General features: G+C 69.0%; 3 protein-coding genes across 3 annotated transcripts; all 3 read right to left on the bottom strand.

The window, feature by feature from the left end:
* Positions 1 to 339: 339 nt before the first annotated feature.
* On the bottom strand, positions 340 to 2,732 carry ALDOC (aldolase, fructose-bisphosphate C; the record flags this gene model as incomplete). The annotated part of the gene is made up of 8 exons (XM_082008589.1): positions 340 to 435; positions 1,006 to 1,205; positions 1,286 to 1,460; positions 1,544 to 1,627; positions 1,956 to 2,116; positions 2,187 to 2,241; positions 2,333 to 2,540; positions 2,617 to 2,732. 8 exons carry the CDS (start codon positions 2,730 to 2,732, stop codon positions 340 to 342), a joined length of 1,095 nt encoding a protein of 364 aa, XP_081864715.1.
* Positions 2,733 to 5,430: 2,698 nt separating this feature from the next.
* SPAG5 (sperm associated antigen 5) lies at positions 5,431 to 14,018 on the bottom strand (the record flags this gene model as incomplete). The annotated part of the gene is made up of 24 exons (XM_082008740.1): positions 5,431 to 5,544; positions 5,626 to 5,706; positions 5,812 to 5,886; positions 6,054 to 6,197; positions 6,283 to 6,363; positions 6,592 to 6,703; positions 6,978 to 7,101; positions 7,255 to 7,326; positions 7,614 to 7,797; positions 7,965 to 8,130; positions 8,439 to 8,572; positions 8,995 to 9,076; positions 9,178 to 9,271; positions 9,343 to 9,436; positions 9,601 to 9,735; positions 9,945 to 10,037; positions 10,287 to 10,406; positions 10,713 to 10,847; positions 10,972 to 11,064; positions 11,172 to 11,291; positions 11,623 to 11,815; positions 11,899 to 13,430; positions 13,647 to 13,748; positions 13,995 to 14,018. 24 exons carry the CDS (start codon positions 14,016 to 14,018, stop codon positions 5,431 to 5,433), a joined length of 4,104 nt encoding a protein of 1,367 aa, XP_081864866.1.
* Positions 14,019 to 14,671: 653 nt separating this feature from the next.
* Positions 14,672 to 18,072, bottom strand: RSKR (ribosomal protein S6 kinase related; the record flags this gene model as incomplete). Its single annotated transcript, XM_082008491.1, has 12 exons — positions 14,672 to 14,893; positions 14,986 to 15,096; positions 15,181 to 15,269; positions 15,343 to 15,432; positions 15,538 to 15,565; positions 15,657 to 15,697; positions 15,832 to 15,939; positions 16,557 to 16,626; positions 16,794 to 16,862; positions 16,943 to 17,026; positions 17,733 to 17,924; positions 18,010 to 18,072. 12 exons carry the CDS (start codon positions 18,070 to 18,072, stop codon positions 14,672 to 14,674), a joined length of 1,167 nt encoding a protein of 388 aa, XP_081864617.1.
* Positions 18,073 to 18,212: the final 140 nt, after the last annotated feature.

Genomic DNA, 18,212 nt, shown 5'->3' with positions numbered 1-18,212 from the left:
ACACAGGCGCCCCAAGGGCGGCAGCGACCGGGACTGCGAAGCTACGGCAGGGCAGGGGCACCCCCAGGCCTCCCCTCCTGCCCCCCACGCGGCCGGGCCTTCCCCCCGCAACAGCCTGGCCGGAGCCCCCTGCCAAAGGGGTACCCGGGTGGCTCCCTCCAGGGGCCGGGTAACCCAGGCCCCCCACTTCATCTGAGGACACGGCGGCGTGGGGCCGGCCCGCGGGGCGTGCTCCCCTTCCCCTCCCCGCGTGGCGGCTCCCCTGGGTGGCTGGGGTGGAAGCGGGGTGTGAGCAGTGGCGGGGAGGGGGCCGGGGCCGGTGGGGCGCCCAGCTGGGGCTCAGTAGGCATGGTTGGCCACGTAGAGGGACTGCCCGGCGGCCCCCGAGTCGTCCCCGCTGCCCTCGTACTTGCCCAGCGCCGCCAGTCCATTCACCTGCAGGGAAAGGAAACGTCTGTGGCCCCCGTGGGGTATGGCTCTCGGGGTCCTCCAGTCCCCAGGGACACAGTTTTTGGGGTCCCCCAGCCCGTGGGGACACTGCCCTCTGTATGCTCCATCCTACAGGGACATGGTCCTTGGTGTCCCCTGTCCCCCTGCAACAACACAGCCCTTGGCATCCCCCTCCCATGGGGACAGAGCCCCCAGCGTCCCCCATCTCACTGGGCACAACCCTTGGCGTCCCCGGTCATGTCACAGCACGTAGCTTTTGGCATCTCTCTTCCCACAGGGACAGAGCCCTCGATGTCCGTGTCACCCCGTGGGCCACCCCGCAGAGACCTGGACCTCACTGTCCCCCCTCCCACAGGGAGACTGTCCTCAGTGTCCCTCCCATGGGAAGGGGGGGATCTTGGCACCCCTGTACTGTGGGGCACAGCCCTTGGTGTCTCCTGTCACCCTGTGGGACATGGCCCTCAGCATCCCCCATCCCAAGGGACGCTGTGTGTACCCCGTCCCACGGGGTCACAGCCCTCAGCGCCCCTCTCCTGCAGGGGCCACCCCCATCACCTCTGCGCGCTTGACGAACTCCTCGGTGGCAGCGGTGGCGTTGTCCTGCTGCCCGCGCCAGGCGCTGAGCGCCGATGCCTGCAGCGCCCGCCCGTAGGAGAAGGTGAGGGCCCACGGCCGCACCAGCGGGCACGTGTTGATGGCGTTGAGGTTGATAGAAGCCTCCTCCTCACTCTGACCCCCAGACAGGAAGGTGACACCTGCAGACAGCAGGGTTATGGCACCAGGGGGACCACAGGGCATCCTCCTCCCGGTCCCCATCATGTCCCGGTGCTGGTACCTGGCACAGCTGGGGGCACGGTGCGGCGCAGGGCGGTGACAGTGGCCATGGCGATCTCCTCAGGGCTGTACTTGGTGGGGCAGGAGTGCCCGGGGGTCACCATGTTGGGCTTCAGCAGGGTCCCCTCCAGGTAGACGTGGTGGTCGCTCAGTGCTTTGTAGACAGCTGCCAGCACCTGGAGAGGATGGGCAGTGTGGAGTCCCCCAGCACGGCACAGCGCGGCACGGTGCCCTCCCTGCTGCCCACCCCACTGCTCACCTTCTCCGTCACATACTGGCACCGCTTGAGGTCATGGTCACCATCGGGCAGGATCTCCGGCTCCACGATGGGCACAATGCCGTTCTGCAAACACCAGGCAGATGCCATCACGGGGATGTCCCCGGGCAGCCCCCAGCCCCACGGCAATGTGGGCCAATGCCTGGAGCTGGGGGTGATGCTCAGCCCCAAGGTTCAATGCCCACCCTTGCCAGTGATGACCATCCCAGTGGGGTGACACTTGGCCCCATGAGGTGATGCCCAGTCCCATGGAGTGCTACCCAGCACAGGGGCAATGCTGAGCCCCGTGGATCTGTGCCCATCCCTGTGGGGCAATACCTGGCCCCTTAGGTCAACAGCCATCCTATGGGTCAACGCACATCCCGTGCGGTGATGCCCGGCCACGGACACATACTTGCTGGCAGATGCTGGCATAGCGGGCCAGGACATTAGCGTTCTCCATGATGGCGAGCGCAGAGGGGGTGTTGTCGCTGATTTTCAGCACGCAGCGCCACTTGGCGAAGTCGGCCCCATCCTTCTTGTACTGGGCACAGCGCTCCGACAGCCCGTCCAGACCTGCCGGGCAGCGTGTCAGCCCCACAGCTCCAAACCCCGCAGCCCCCGTCCCCTTACCTGCTCCACCTACCCTGCGTGGTGGTCTCGCCATCCGTCCCGGCCAGCGGCACGACACCCTTGTCCACCTGTGGACACAAGGAGAAGGTGGCGCTGAGCCCCACCAGCACCTGCTGAGCACCCTCAGGACCCCACAAACCTGCTGGACACCCCTCCCACCTTGATGCCCACGACAATGCCCTTGTCCTTGATCATCTGGACGAAGGGGGTGCCGTCATCGGCCTTCTGGTACATGGTCTCGTGGAAGAAGATGACGCCCCCAATGCATTTCTTCACTCGGCTGTCGGCGCTGAAGAGAATCTGGCGGTACAGCCGGCGGTTCTCCTCCGTGTTCTCCACCCCAATCTGGTTGAGGCGCTTCGCCATGCTCCCTGCAGGCACCCAGCACCCCAGTCAGCCTCAGGCACAGGGAAAAGGGGTGGTGGGCCAGATCCCCCCTGCACTGACCTACGGACTCATCGGCAGCCAGGATGCCCTTGCCCGGGGCCACGATACGCAGTGCGATGTCCGACAGCTCCTTCTTCTGCTCGGCTGTCAGCGCGGGGTACTGGTGCGTCATGGTGGCGGTGGCTGTGAGCGGAGAGGGGCTGAGTCACGCGCCGGTGGGGCAGCCATCCCATCCGCCATGCACCCGCATCCTGCGGGGACCGGGGACCCCCACGGGGCAGGGACGCCGGCCCTGCCGGTCAGCGAGGTGGGCGCGTTGCATAAGCAGGCAGCTGCCCTCATCCCGGGACGGGCAGGGCCTCGTGGAGGATGCCGGGGAGCTCCCAGCCATTTTGCTGCCTGCTCGCCCGCCCCCAGCCCAGCCATCTTGAGGGAGCGCAGCTCCGCGGGGAGCCGGGGCAGGGGCCGGGGCAGAGGCCGGGGGGGCCCGGGGACGGAGGTGGCCCGGGGCCGGGGATACACCGGGCGGGAGGTGCGCGGCGGATGGCGATACCAGGGGGATGGAAATACCCCGGGAATGGCGCTACCTGGGGAGAGAGAGACCCCAGGGTCGGCACTATCCGGGGCTGAGGGGTACCCGGGGATCGGGGTACCCCGAGGATGGCCCCGTCGCGGGGACGGTGCCGCCCCAGGGAGCCGGTGCTCCCCGCGGGACTGCGATCCCCCGTCCCGGCACCGTCTGGGCTCGGGCTGCCCCAGCGCGGGGCGGGATGTCTCCAGACTCCCCCTCCACCCCTCAGCACCCCCATGCCCGGGGCTCCCTCTGCCCCGGAGCCCCCCAGCCCTGCCCAACCCCCGGGATTCCGGCGGCGCCGCACGGAGACGCCCCGGAGCCTCGGCGGGGCTGCCGGCTCCCGCCTCCGGGGTCCCTCGGCTGCAACCCCCCCGGCTGCCCCACACACCCCCCGGCTCCCCCTTACCTTGCAGGGCGGGCGGCGGCGGGCGCGGACTGCGGGCTGCGCGCTCCGGCCCCGCGGTAAATGGGGCTGCGGTGCCGCAGAGCTACGTGACCGGCGGGGCGGTGCCGGCAGGACCGGCCCCCCCTCCCGCTCCGCCCCCCCGCCGCCGCACGCACCCCCCCGCGACAACCCCTGCCGCTGGGGGGGGACCCCGCTGTGCCGCCGGTCTGCGATCCCCTGCTGCTGGTGGGGACCCCTCTGTGCCCCCACCCCAGTTAAGTCACCCCCTGATGTGAGCACGGACCCCCCCCGCCACCCCACTGTGCCACCCCTTTGGTGCTGCGGGGGACCCCTCTGTGCCACCGACCCTGCTGGGCCATTCCTGGTTACGGGTAGGGACTCCCCCTGCCACCCCCTCGCCACCGCTGGGCACCCCGCTTTGGCACCCTATTGCCACTGCCAGCTAGGGACAGGGACTTTCCCCTCATCACCTCTGGGCCAGGGCCCCCCTGTGCCGCCCCACTGCTGTGCCAGGGACCCCCGGCTGCATCACATCTGCTACCAGGGGCCAAGCCCCAGCAGTGCAGAGCCTCAGACCCCTGAGACAGGGTGGGGGCTCCCACAGGAGACCAGTCCCCCCCCAAAAAGCTGCCCGGAGCCAGCACAGGGACAATGGCCATGTCCCCGCTCACCCCATGGGGCTGGCTGCCAGGGCCCTGCTCTGCCCAATCCCTGCCATAAAAGGAGGGCTCAGCGACCCCACATGGGCCCTAATCCAGGGAGGGAAGCGCATCTCCCCCCACATCTCAGAGCCGGGCACAGCCTGTGGCCCCCAGTGTCAGACCCTCATCTTGCGGGGGCCATATCCGACCCCCCGTCAGCAGGGTCACAGCCACAGCAGGAAAAGGCAATGCCAGGGAGCAGCAAGTGCTGCTTCCCCCCAAGCCACCCATGCACCCCAAAAATAGGGGCACAACCCCAAACACCTCCATTTCCTAGGTGCGGAGGGAAAGAAAGGTGCCAGCAGCTGGGGGTCGCAGCACCCACCCCGCACAGGGTGGCAGGGATGCAGCAGAGGGCAGGGGAAGGTGATTCCCCCCCCGGCAGGAGAAAGGGGCCATTAATAAACCAGAGCACTTGTTTGAACTGTGCTATTTCGGGCCGTGCCGGGGGAGGGAAGAGCCGCATGGCCCCCACAGCGGCGGGGAGCATCCTTGGGGTCGGGAACACCGGGAGGGGGATCCCGCAGGAGATGCCCGAGCAGAGGAGGGAGTTGAGGCTGGAGCTGTGCTGGGAGCAAGGGGAGGCCCAAGGGACCCCCCCACTGCCCCATGCAGCCGCAGGGGGCCGGCGGGGGGGCTGAGAGCAGGAGCTGGCAGAGCTCCCGGTGCCGCCGCGACCCAGGGGATGCCGCATGCCGGAGCTGCGCTGGGGAGGGGAACCAGCCCCACGCACCAGGCTTGTGGCCCACAGCCTCGTGCTGCGGGGGGGCAGGATCCGGCCTCCGCTACCCTCCGCAAGGGGAAGCAGGAGGGGGGCACAGAGGGAATCTAGGGCAGGAGGAGGAGCAGGGGCCCGGGGAGGGAAGCTGGGTCAGCCTGGGCACACTGGCTGCTGCCGGGGCCACGGGGTGGGAGCCTGGGGAACGCGGCGCCTTAGTGAGAGCAAGTGCCGGCGGGGGGGCTCGGGGGCCCCTGCCAAGGAGGAGAGGCTCGGAGTGGCAGGGAGCCGTGCCCACGGCCCCGGGACAGGCGGGGAGCATGCACAGCCGGCACAGGCTCGGAGGAGTTGTCCCCACCCAGGGCACCAGGAGCTTCCTGCATCCATGCAGCAGGCGCAGGGTGAAAGCCAACAAAACTTTATTCAATAAATAATTACGGCCTTAAGAAGAGGAAGGTTTCACGCTCTGGGCTAGAGTGGCTCAGTGGCTTCCTTGCTGCTGCCAGCCGGCTTCAGACCCAAGTACCGCAGCAGGCCTTGGAGCTCCTGGCAGCCCGCTGCCACAGCCGGGACGGCCGACAGGACCTGGTGGGGAGCAGCGTTAGTGACAGGGTTTGGGGTGCTGCAGTCACAGCAAGGGTGACAGCGATGAACCACAAACCCCACCTCTTTCATCTTCTCCTGCATCTCCTCATGGGTTCTCAGCACTTTCTGGGCGTAATGGAGTCTCAGCTCCAGCTCTCGGACCTGCGGTGGGAGACGCCTGTCAGGAGCCTGCCCAAAATTGGGCAGGGACGGGTGGAGGAGGCAGAGGGGACTAGAGCCAGGGCAGCCTCTCAGGGCTCCCCGTACCTGTTCCAGGTACTTGTCGGAGAGCAGCAGGTTCTCATCCTCTTTCTCCAGGAGCAGCAGCCGCAGTTTGTCCACCTGCACAAAGAGCAAGCGCCGCCGAGAGCTCACTGTGGGGCAAGAGCCCTGGGGTGGGGGGCTCGCCCCTGCCAGCCCACTGGTCACTTGCTCAAGGCGTGAGGTCCCTGTCCATGGAGGGGCAGCAATGCGAGGAGCCCTCAGCCCCGGCAGCCTCCCAGCCTCACCTCCTGCCGCAGCAGGACTCGCTCCTGGACATGGGCATTGTCCACCTTGGGCTCCTGCCCCCGCATCTCCTCCCACAGCACCTTGGCCTCCGTCTCTGCACGCTGGAGCGAGCGCTTCAGCTGGGAGACCTCTCCCTTCAGTCGCTGCGGGGAGGAAGGGAGATGCTGAGAGGGGTGCTGTGCCTGGCACCCCCCAGCCAGGCAGCCCAGCCGGGCCCCCATCACGCACCGTGACTTCCCCACTCTTGTCAATGAGTTGCAGCATCTTCTCTTCCTGCTGTTTCACCACGTCCTGCAGCTCTTTCTCGTTCTTGAGGTGGGGGAGAAGCAGTGTCAGGCAGTGCCCAGCCCTGGCCACCCCCAGCACCCCAGGGAGGGAGCAGGTTTTCTCGTGTTTGAGAAGGTCAGATGAGCCAGGAGCACCCACGGGGCATCGCTGGAGCCAGTCACCCAGATTTCTCCGCGTCCTAGATCAGCGCCCGTCCCAGTTCGGCTCTGCCCTGGGGTGAGCGCTGGCCCACTTCTGGCACCGGCTCACCTCTAGCTTGCCCCTCAGCGCCTTGTTCAGCTTGGTAATGGTGGCAGCCTGGGCGTCCATCTTCTCCTGGCTCTCCGTTGTCACCGTCTCCAGACGGAGCTGCAGGTCGGAGCTGGGAGAGGACAGCGGGGCTGAGCGGGTGGGGATAGCAGCCGAGCGTGGTGCCAGGTACCAAACCCCCTCCTGGGCACCCCACCAGTCCTGTGGTGGGACAGTTCAACACGCCAGCCTGGCCAGCTGGAAAAAGCCCTTCTAGCCACAGCAGGAGAGGTCTAATCCAGAGCTGGGGTGAGCAGCAGACCCCAGACAGGCTGCCTGCAGGAGATACCGTGCCCGGGAGAGCGGTGCCCATGCCCAGCCCTGACGCAAGCCCCTGCTGAACTCACATCTCCATCTGCAGCGCCTTGAACTCGCTCTGCTCCAGCTCCTGGATGCGGGAGCTCAGCATGGTGAGGTCGGAGACCACGGCTCTCAGCTCCTTCACGCTCTCCAGCAGACCGTCCTCGGGCTCTGTAGGCAGAGCAGAGGCTCGTGAGCGGCAGGGAGGGAACATCAGCCCCAGGGGACATGGAGCCAAGCAGGAAGGCATGCCTGCTCATCCCCACGTACAGGCAGCCCTGCAGCTTCAGAGAAGGGTCCAAAGCAGGGTGACAGCCCCAGTACCTATTGGCTTCGGCGTAGAGGCAGGTTTGTCCTTGGCAACTACGGTCCCCCCTCCGGCGGCTTCATTGGCCTCTGCAAGAGGAGAGGGCAGAGGCGCTGGCCAGCAAGACCAGAGCTCACCCACGCACCCGTCTGCCCTGGGGAGCTCAGAGAAGACCCCGGCCGCCCACAGAAGCTGTGACCGAACCCATGGCTGCCACACGGGAACAACCGGGGAATCCACAGGGAAGGGCATGGGAGTGGCACTGGGATCTCCCCCCTTGCCCAACACCAGTGCACAGCCCCAGCATGGGAGGGAGCAATCCCTGTCCCCACTCAGGGACTCCCGCCCAGCACCCAGACAGCGGGTGCCAGCTCACCTTTCCCCGACACCGCTTTCAGGACGCTGCCCACGAAGGAACTACCGGCACGGTACGGGGTGCGGCATGCCGGTGTGTGGCAAGCAGGGGTCCAGGCACGGCGAGGCGTCTGCCAGCCCGGTGTCCGCCAGCTCGGCGTCCGCGGAGCTGGGGTCCAGGCTCTGCTTCTCGATGGGGCATCGTCATCCTTCAGAGTGGAGGGAGAGCACAGTGCCAGAGCGCAGCTTGTGACCCCCCTGCGCTGCCCCAGCGTGTGGGGGGGATCTCAAAGCCACAACCATGGACAGCCATGGGTGTCTGACCCCGTCCCGGGCCTCCCCCTCGTCCTTGTCCCCAGGGCAGGGCTCCTACCTCCTCTTGCAGAGCAGCCCTGAGGCAGTCGGCGAGCTCCTGCAGCCGCATCTTGCTCTCAGTGATGTCTGTGGAGCACCAGGAGACTTTGTCCCTCTTGAGCTGCAAATTGAGGAGCTCGGCCTTGGTGCTCTCCAGCTCCTTGACGAGGGCAGCCTGCTCTTCCCTGCAGCATGGCATCAGCCTCAGCAGGAGCAGCGTTCCCCCTCCTCAGCGTGTGATGGGGACATTTCCCATGCCTGTCTCCCACCATGACCCAGGGGTGGTGCAAAGCCCACAGATTTAGGCAGCTTCCACCAAGATGGGGATCTGCCAGGCTTCTCCACAGCCTCTTCCACCCACCCAGGCAACTACACTTGGCTGGGGCAGGGGGGTACTTGAGCCGTGTCCCCCTGTGTGCCCCTCACCCCCCAGGAGGGGCTCGATTTGCCAAAATAGAGGGGTTCAAGCAGAGGTGGTGAGGGGGGTCGGTACCGCAGGCGCTGGTGGGAGTCCATCAGCTCCTCGTACTGCAGGCTGCTCTCTTGCAGGGCGGCCAGCGTGGACTTCAGCCTGGCCTCCACCTCCAGCAGCTGCGTGCGGGACATGTGGTTCTCCTCGTCGAGAAACTATAAGAGGGTGGGGGAACACGGCCGTGAGCACCCAGAGACCCAAGGCGGCCCATTGGGACCCCCAGCATGGTCCCTCCCATGCCTCAGGGTGCTGTTTCCAATTAGGGGTAGCTTTGACCCCAGTAGACCAGCCTCTGGAGACCAGCAGTTTACCGTGGACATAGGACGGGATGGCACCACGCCTGCAGCCAGGGGAATTATCCCGGAGAGCCGCTGCCCCCCCCCGCCCCAGGAATCGCTGCCGGGCGGGATGGAGAGCCGTGCTACGTGCGGGATGTCAACCACCCTCACACATACACACCCCCCCGCCCCCGCCATGGAAGGGCTAATCCCGCTGCTGGCCGGCCGCCAGCGTTCCGTGAGGCCGTGACGAGGGCCAGCAGCGCGTAACGGCGTGGGCAGGGTCAGGCAGCTCCTACCTCCCGGCACTCGGTCGCCTCCCGCAGCTCCTGGCACAGCCCGTTGCACTCCCGCTGCAGGGTGTCCCTCTCCCGCGCCAGCCTGCGACGATGGGATGGGGACAGGGGTACCGCGCTTTTAGGGGCCAGGGGTGGCAGGAGGTGGGGAGGGACGCAATGCCCTGCCCCAGGGCTCAGACCCACCAGGCCATCTCCTCCCACTGCTTCTCATTCTCCTGCTGCAGCGCATCCCGCTCCTGCTCCAGGTTGGCCAGATTCGCCATCAGGGAGCTCAGGTCTGCGAGGGGCAGAGGCATCAGCGCGGCAGGGACGGGGGCAGCTCCAGCCCCCCACGTCACCCACCCCTACCTGCGCTGAGGCGCGAGTTGGCCACCGTCAGCTGCTCCAGCTGAGCCACCGCGTCCTGCAGGGCCACCGAGGTCTCCTCCAGCTGGCAGGACGCCTGCGGAGACACGGTGCCCTCCGGGCTTGCTTTGGGCTGCTCTTCCCATGGGGTGTTCCCACACCACGGGTGCCCCCAGTCTTCCCATGCCTGGGGGGCAGCCGGGCTGCAGGCGAGCATCCCAAACACCCTCGGGCACGGCTCAGCGCTAGGCAACCCCCTACCTTCTCCTTGGCTTGAAGAGCTTCGTCTGCTCTCTCCCTCGTGGCATCCCGCTCCTCCAGGCAGCTCCGCAGTTTGCCGGGCACGTTCTCCAGCACGGCCCGGCACCGCGACACCAGGGCCCGCGCCTGCTCCCGCTGCGAGGGGAGACGGCACCGGGCAGAGCTCAGCATGGCACTGCCAACCTCGGAGCCGGGGGCACCGTGCCGGCTGGTGGCTCTGCCCTGCTGCGTGACCAGGGACGGGTCTGCCCGCAGTACCCAGGGCACAAAGCCTCTGAGAAAGAGCGAAGAGGCGCTGGCAGGGAGGCGAGGGGCTGAGCACCTCCCATGGGGACACCTCTCACCTCTGCATCCAGGGCTCTCCTTTCCTCCTCCAAATTTTCAAAGGTGACATCTATGAATTCCCGGAAAGGCTGAGTCTCGGCAGCCAGGGATGCCTGTGGGCCAGGAGAGATGGGTCAGCGCTGCCACGGTGGAAGAACCACAATCAGTGGCCATGGAGGGAGGCAAGCGCCAGCCCTGAGGGCCACATCTGCGGCAGCTTCCCAGCAGCAGCGCCAAGAAACCTCCGCTGGACCCAAACCCATCACAGACCACTGCTCAGGGCATCACCCAAGCTCAGGACATGGGGATCCTTCCAGGGACCCGGGTGGGGGGGCAGCTGGAGGTGGCCACCCGCTCAGTACCTGCTGGCTGATGGCATCCTCCAGCAGCGCGCCCAGCTCTCGCTGGGAGGCCAGGCTCTGGTCGCGGGCGCCGATCCGGGCGCTGGCGTGGGCACGGAAGGCTTCTAGGAAGCGATCGCCCTGCGGAGGGAAAGATGCTGCTCCGGGCACGGCGTCGCACGAGGGTCAGTCCCAGGAACCGTCCCCACACGCCGCTGCAGCCCAGGGCTCTCGCTCCCAGCAGGACACAGCCCGAGCCAAAAACCCATCCAGAGAGCTCCAGCTGCCCCGAGCAGCCACAAGCACTTCCCAGGGCCGCATCGGGCTTTTCCCCTGGGATGGCAGGGAGACCTTCACCCCGCAGACGGGTAGAGATGCAGGATGCCCCATCAAAGGCACCAGGGATGGCAGAGCCTGCCCCAACCCCCCCACCGGCTGCCCCCCTACCTCCTCCTTGGCTCGGAGGGCTTCGGCCGCTCGCTGCCTCCCGGCGTCCCGCTCCTCCAGGCAGCTCCGCAGCTTGCCGGGCACACTCTCCAGCACAGCCCGGCACCGCAACACCAGGGCCCGCGCCTGCTCCTGCTGCGAGGGGAGACGGCGCCAGGAGGCACCAGGTATAGCCGACGGCTGCTGTGCGTGCCGGCAGCGCCAGCATCTCCCGAAACGCGGGGCAAAGGGTGCCCAGCCCGGCTGCGCAGGGGTTCACCTCCCGCTCGAGGGCTCCCTGCTCATCCTGCAAGCTCTGAAACGCGGTATCTGCGAGGCCCCGAAACAGGAGGCACTGCCTGCTCCAGGCGCTCTGGGGAAGGGACAAGGGCACCAGTGGTCAGGCAGCACCGGGCACAGGCGTGCCCTGCCAGGCTGAGACCCCACGCACTCATCACGCGCCAGCCAGACGAGACGCACCATCCCTGCAGTGGTTAGCTCCAGCTCCCGCTGCAGGTCCCGCTCCGCTCCCCGCTGCCGCTGCAGAGCCTCCGTTTTCCTCCGCAGCTCGAGGTACAGGGTGCGGTAGATCTCCTCCTCCTAAGGGCAGCCCGGCAGAGCAGAGGGGGCTTTGCACCAGCCACACTCCACCCTGGGGTCCAGCGAGAGCCGTTCGGCTGCGACACCTCCCGTCCCCACCCTCCCCACGCATGCCAGGGATGTTTCCCCACACAAAGGATTCAAATCCAGCAAACTCAGCACGTGAAGCCAGGCACGATAACACGGCTGGAGCAGCAGCAGGCGCGTGATGCCGCGCGCCGTGGCGCAGCAGCCCCGCGTTACTCCCGCTCCGCTGGGCTCCGGTCCAGCCGGGGCCACCATCCTGGCACCAAGGAAAATGGGGTGGCATCACCCCAGCGAGGGCTCTTACCCCTTTGGGGTGGGTGACATCCGTCTGCGTGAGTGCATCCCTCTGCTCAGCCGGCCCCACGCCGGGCAGCGGCCGCTGGCTCTCCTGCCAGTCGCGCAGCTGGAGCGAGAGGGCTTCGATGATGATGAGGGTGCTCTCCAGCCGCCCCTCCAGCTCTGCCCGTGGCAGGGACTTCAGCTGCTCCCGGGGACAGCTGAGGACAGAGAGAGGGCTTGCGGCAGGGACAGCCCGTGAGTGCCACCGCCCCGTCCGGCGGGGGGACGTCCCCACACTTACTGCCAGAGCAGGGAGTCCGTTTCGGCGGTGCTGTCCTTGGCGCAGCGGTTGCCACCCACGGACGTGTTTGTGCTCCTGTCCCGCAGGTCCCGGGGGGTCATGAAGGTACTGGTGGCCGCGGTGGGCATGGGGGTGACGCTGGTGCCAGCGGCCGTGGTGGGCACGGGGGTGATGCTGGTGCCAGCGGCCGCGGTGGGCACGGGGGTGACGCTGGTGCCAGCGGCCGCGGTGGGCACAGGGGTGACGCTGGTGCCCATGTCCCGCGGTGGCGCAGGCAGGGGCAGGCTGTGCCGCAGGGACTCCAGCAGGGATGAGGTGTTGAGGCTCTTCTCCAGCCACACCAGTGGCAACACCCAGGACACAGCACCCGGGGCCACCTCGGGTGAGGGGACAGGGGTGGCCATTGCCTCCGACCCAGCATGCTCCAACCTACCTGCCTCAGTGGGAGGGGGCCCGGGGGGGCCCTGCTCTGGGGGGTAAGGGGCTAGGGACTCGACGCCCTCAGGGGTGTCTTGGCAAGGCAGGACGCCCGCACTCCCATCTCCAGCCGGGGGCTCGGGGGCTGTGGGGCTGCAGGAGAGGTCGGCGGGCGCTGCTCGCCAGCCATGGAAGGGAACTTCCTGCGGGGTGGAGCTGGTGCCAGGGGGTCCTGGGGTGCAGGAAGCTGGGCTGGCATTGCCAGGGAGCCCAGGGGTGCAGGGTGCTACAGTCGTGCTGTCCAGGGATTTTGGGGTGCAAGGCACTGAGCTGACGGTGCCATGGGGCCCTGGGGTGCAGGGCCCTGGAACGGGGCCGCACAGGGAGACCAGCATGGTGGTGCCGGGCGGCTCTGGGGTGCTGGGCCCTGGGATGGGGCTACATGGAAGGGGAGGCAGGGTGCTGCTGGGGGGCTCCGGGGTGCTGGGCCCTGGGACGGGGCTGCACAGCAGGGCTGTCACAGGGCTGCTGGGGGGCTCTGGGGTGCTGGGTCCTGGGATGGGGCTGCACAGAGGGGCTGGCACGGGGCCGCTGGGGGGCTCTAGGGTGGGACTGCACAGGGGGGCTGGCACGGGGCCGCTGGGGGGCTCTGGGGTGGGACTGCACAGGGGGGCTGGCACGGGGCCGCTGGGGGGCTCTGGGGTGGGACTGCACAGGGGGGCTGGCACGGGGCTGCTGGGGGGCTCTGGGGTGTTGGGCCCTGGGATGGGGCTGCAGGGGGTCTCTGAGGTGGAACTGCCAGGGGACTCCAAGCTGGTGCTGCTGGTGGGCTCTGGGACACCGGTCACCAGGGTGAGATCCCTGGGGGCCTTGGGGGCACCAGGCTTTGGAGTGAGACTCCTGGGGGTCTCCGAGGTGCTGAGCCCCAGGGCGGGAGCCCCTGGGGGCTCCAGGATGGTGCTGCTGGGGGGCCGCGGGGTGCAAGGCACTAGGGTGGTGTTGCTGCTGTGAGGGAGCACGACAGCCCTTCTGGGGGGTCCTGGGGTGCGGGGCACCGGGGTGACACTGCTGGGGGGCCCCCGGGTGCAGGACACTGGGCTGGCACAGTCATGGTCCTACAGGACATTTTGAGGGGTGAGGGGTCAGGGCTGCCCTGCCCTTCCCCCAGCACCCCGTAGCCGTTTCCCCCAGCCTCCCCATTTCCCCCGCTGCCTTCTTACCCCCTCCCCAGTATCCCCAGGCCCGGTACACTCCAGCATCCCTTCCGGTTACCCTGCTTCCCCCCCCTCCCAAGTCGTTCCCCCCAGCCGGTTCCTCGCCCCCGCACCGACCTTGAGCCGCAGGCGGCGGAGCAGCGGGGTGAGGCTCGTGCGGTCGGCGCCCGGCTGCAGCCGCAGCTCCTGCAGAGGCGCGCGCCGGGGCCGCTGCTGCGCCTGCCGGGGGGGCACCGGGGGGATCACCGGGCGGCACCGGCGGCACCCCCACGCACACGCACACATATACCGGGAACGCTCCGGCCCGCACCAGACCCGCCACCGTTCAGCCACCTCCGGGCAACCCCGCACAGTCGGGGCCGCCCCTCCGGGACCACCCGCTAGGGTTCTCCCCGCCGCCCCACCGGGGCGCCCAAGCCGGTGCTCCCTCACGCCTGCCCCGTGCCGACCCCGGCTCGCACTCACGGCGGGGGTCTGGGCGGCCCGCATGGCCCCGTTGCCGCTCCGGTGCCGCTGACCGCTCCGCTCCGCTCCGGCCCGGTCCGGTCCGGTCCGGTCCCGCTCCGGTGCCGCTCCGGTCCCGTCGGTCCCCGCGCGCTGCCGCCGCCGCCCGTTTGAAAACCACGCGCGGCTCTGATTGGCTGCTCGGCGCACGCGTCACTCCACCGGGGAGGCTGTTAGAGGCGGGGCTATGGCCTGCCGTGGGCGGAGCGTGGGCGTGGCCATGAGCGATGTCACGCCCCCGCGGGAACGCGCGGCGGAAGTGCTGTGCAGCGCCGAGCACGGGGAGCGTCGGGGGCGCGCAGCACCGGGCGGGAGGGTGGGGGGAGAACGGGGACGGGCCCAGCTCGCCCCGGGGCTTCCACAGCACCTGTCCCGCGGGAATCAGCTCTGCGCAGCCCCCCAAACCTGCCCCGAGCCCTACCCGAGGGAGGGGAGCAACCAGCCCCGCACACCCCGCGGGGGTCCCGCGGGAGTCAGGGCAGCACCCGCAGCTGTGCCCGCGCCTCTCGGGTTTATTGCTCCCGCGGGGAGAGGTACAGCATTGGGGTAAGGGGGACCCGGCCCAGCAGGGTCCAACCCGCTGCCGGGGTGCGGGGGAGATGTCCCTGAGCGATGCTGGGGGTCCTGGCCGCAGTGGCTCAGCCAGGCCAGGGCCGGCCCGGGGGTGCGGTGAGGTCGCAGTCGAAGTCATCGAAGGTGTCGGGGTCGGGCGGGGACTGCTCGGGGGGATGTGGGACCACCGCCACTGCCACCGGGTCCTTCTGCAGCAGGTCGGCATCGAAGGCCACCCCACGGAAGAAGGGGTGGCCCTGGAAGTGATGGAGGTACCGCAGGCGGTACAGGGGGTTGTGGCACAGCAGCTGGGGACGGAGAGAGGACAGTGAGTGGTGGGGACCTTGGCACCCAACCCGGGGGACCAGTGGGGACCCTGAACTCCAGGTGGGAGGGTTACCTCAGCGAGCAGCCGAGCCAGCGCGGGACTGAGCGCAGGCGGGCTCTCATAGCTGCTCTGCTTGACACGCTCCAGCATGGCCACGTGGTCCCCCGCCGGCGCCACAGGGAACTGGGGGGGCAGGGAGCGGATTTAGGGGCTACATTTAAGTCCCCCCCGTGCCCCTACCCCCTCACCCCCACCCCCTATCCTCACCTCCCCACTGGCCAGGGCAAAGAGCAGGACTCCCAGAGACCACCAGTCGGCTGCATGGCTGTAGGGCCCCCCGCTCAGCACCTCTGGGGCTGCGGGGATGAGTGGGTTAGCACCTGGGGAGGGGGCAGTGCCCCCCACTGTGGACCCCCGCTGCCCCCTTACCCATGTACTGCAGGGTGCCGCAGATGGTGTGGGCTCGCTCACCCCACCGCAGGTGCCGGGAGAGCCCGAAGTCGGTGAGCTTGAGGTGTCCTGTGGGGTGAGACACTGCGTGGGGGCCCCACGGGTGGGGTGTCCCCGTTGACAGGGCATCCCCACAGATGGGATGTCCCTGTGCCAGTGCCACCAGGCTCTTACCTCTCTCATCCAGGAGGATGTTCTCCATCTGAAACGAGACGGGTGCTGGGTTAGCCTCTCCATGCCAGGGGTTTCAGAGACCCCCCATCCTCTGGCCCCCCGGCCCCACTGCTACCCACCTTCACGTCTCTGTGTACGATGCCCAGGTCGTGGAGATACACTGGGGAGAAGACAGAGCCATCAGACCAGCGGGTCCCCTCCCGGCACAGCAGCCACGGCCACCCCCACAGCACCGGGCAGGCAGCTGCCTACCCCCGGGGAGGGCTGACCCCCCCAGCATGGCGGGCCACTCACCCAGCACCAGCACCAGCTCGGCGGCAAACAGGCGGACGGTGGCCTCAGCGAAGCGGCCAGCGGCACGCCACAGCGCGTGCAGGTCTCCGGTGCTGCAGTAGGTGCACACTGCCGGGACGGGCGACGCGCCTTACCGACGGGCTGCCCCGCAGAACCGGGCTGTGCTGGCACGAGGGGCATGGGCACCGGCGGGGCAGGGGCATGGGGGGCCAGGTGGGTCACTGGGGCCATGCACCACGGTGACGTGGGCACAGGGGCCACGCGGGCACCAGGGTCATGCACAAAGGTGATGAGAGCGCTGGGGCTGTGTGGGTAGCGAGGTGGCACAAGCACCAGGACCACGCTGGCACCAAGGTGCCGCAGGCATCAATACGGGCACCGGGACTAAAGTGACGTGGGCACCACAGCCCAGGGCACCGGGGACACACAAGCTACGCGGGCACTGAGGTGGCACCGGCCATCAGGGCCACCAGGGCCAGGCAGGCAGCGAGGCTGGGGCACCTCGTTGACCCCTGCGCTGGTCCTGCTCTGCTGTGGCTCATCCCCATCCCTGTGTCCCCGTCCCCGTGGTGGGTGAGGGTGGGAGCTGGCAGCCGAGCGCCCGGATCCCCGCAGGCCAGCGCGGGGGGGAGTGTGTGCGTGTGCAGGGACACGTGTGCAGGCAGCGAGGACACGTGCGCGGGCAGGGGGGGCTGGGGCGAGCCCACGGGCAGATGGTCACTCACTGATGAAGAGGTGGCGCTGGCCCTGCCAGCTGTCCCCCAGCCCATGGACAAACGGGTGCCTGACCTGTCTCTGGGGACACAAAGCAGAGAGGGTGAGCGGCCCCCAGGGTGGGGGGCTGGGGGGTGCTGGGGACCTTGCTCCTGCCACCCTCCCTCTGCAGCCCCAGCAGCCTCCTGCCGACCCACGGCTGCCCCAAACCCCACAATGGGTTGGGGTCCCCCCTGCACCCCCCTAACCTGGATGCTGACTTCTTCCTTGCACTGCTTGAGGGTGTCGCGGCGCAGCACCTCCACTTTGGGCATGACCTGAGGGGTGGGATGACAGGACAGGGACTGTCAGGGGGGACTGGGTGGGGGCACCCATGGGCCCCGGGGGCAGCACCCACCTTCACAGCGCAGACTTTCTCCCGCCCACAGTCCAGCACTTTGAGGATGGTCCCGAAGGAGCCTTTGGCCACAAAGCCCAAGATCTGGCGGGGGGGAAGCAGGGCCTGAGCACCCCACAGAGATGGACTCAGGGTGGGGCAGGGTCTGGGGTCCTGTGTGTGGTGAGGTGGGGTGGCACAGGCACCCAGGGCAGGCGGAGGGGACACACCAGGGGGACTTGACAGAGACCCCAACGGGATGCACCAGGACCCGGTATGGGGCAGATGAGGACAGGGAACAGGGACACGGGGACCCCAGCACGGCGGCTGCGGGTGCTGGCGGGATGTGCGGGGCCCCGGTAGGACACCTGGGGACCCCGGTAGGACGCACGGGGCCCCGGTAGGGTGCAGAAGGACCCTGGCAGGACACACAGAGACTCGACACGGGGACCCGGGGGGTAGAAGGGGACTCGGTGGGACGGCCGGGGACGCCGGTAGGATGCGCAGGGACGCGGCATGTCGTACGAGGAGAGCCGGTAAGACGGTCGGCGATATCGGGATGGCGGCACGGGATGCACGGACGGCGCGGGGGGGGGACGCCCGGGGACCGCCGGCGGGTGCTGGGGGACCCCGGTAGAACGCACAGGGATCCCGGTAAGACATGCAGGGACCTGGCACGGGGTGCGAGGAGACCCGTTAGGGCGCTTGGGGCTGCCGGGGCGGGATGCGCGGGCGTCCCTGTAGGACGGTCGGGGACCCCATTAGGAGGCACCGGGACCCCGGTAAGAGGGTGGGGGCCCCGGGACGGCACCTTGAGCTGCTGCTGGCGGGCGGAGGGGCGGACGGGGAACTCCGGCAGGAAGAGCGAGACGAGCTGCGGCAGCGGCCACCCGGGCAGCGGCGGCTCTTCGGCGGGGCCCCGCGGGGCCAGGGCGAGCCCCGGGACCGGGACCGGCCCGGCGCGGCCCAGCAGCGCCCGCACCCACGACCCCACGGTGTGGCCCTACGGAACCGGGGGCAGCGTCAGCGGGGCGGCGGGGGGACCCCGGGGCGGGGGGGGACCCCGAGGCCGCCGCCGCCGCACGCACCTGAGGGGGCCGCACCGGGACCGGGGCCGGGGCCGGCCCGGGGCCGCTGCTCGTTGCTCCCATCGAGGCGCCGCCCGGCCGCGCCCCGAGCCCGGGCCCCGGTAATCCGCCGCTTTACATAACCCCGCCGCCCCGCCCCGCCCGGGCGCGACCACCCCCCGCCCCGGGGCCGGGCAGCGGGGCTGCCCCCTGCACCGGATGCG

Source organism: Phaethon aethereus (genome assembly GCF_964289735.1).
Source record: "Phaethon aethereus genome assembly, chromosome: 19".
NCBI lineage: Eukaryota > Metazoa > Chordata > Aves > Phaethontiformes > Phaethontidae > Phaethon > Phaethon aethereus.
The sequence above is the reverse complement of the archived record's forward strand: the minus strand, read 5'-3'. Positions and strand labels throughout refer to the sequence as shown.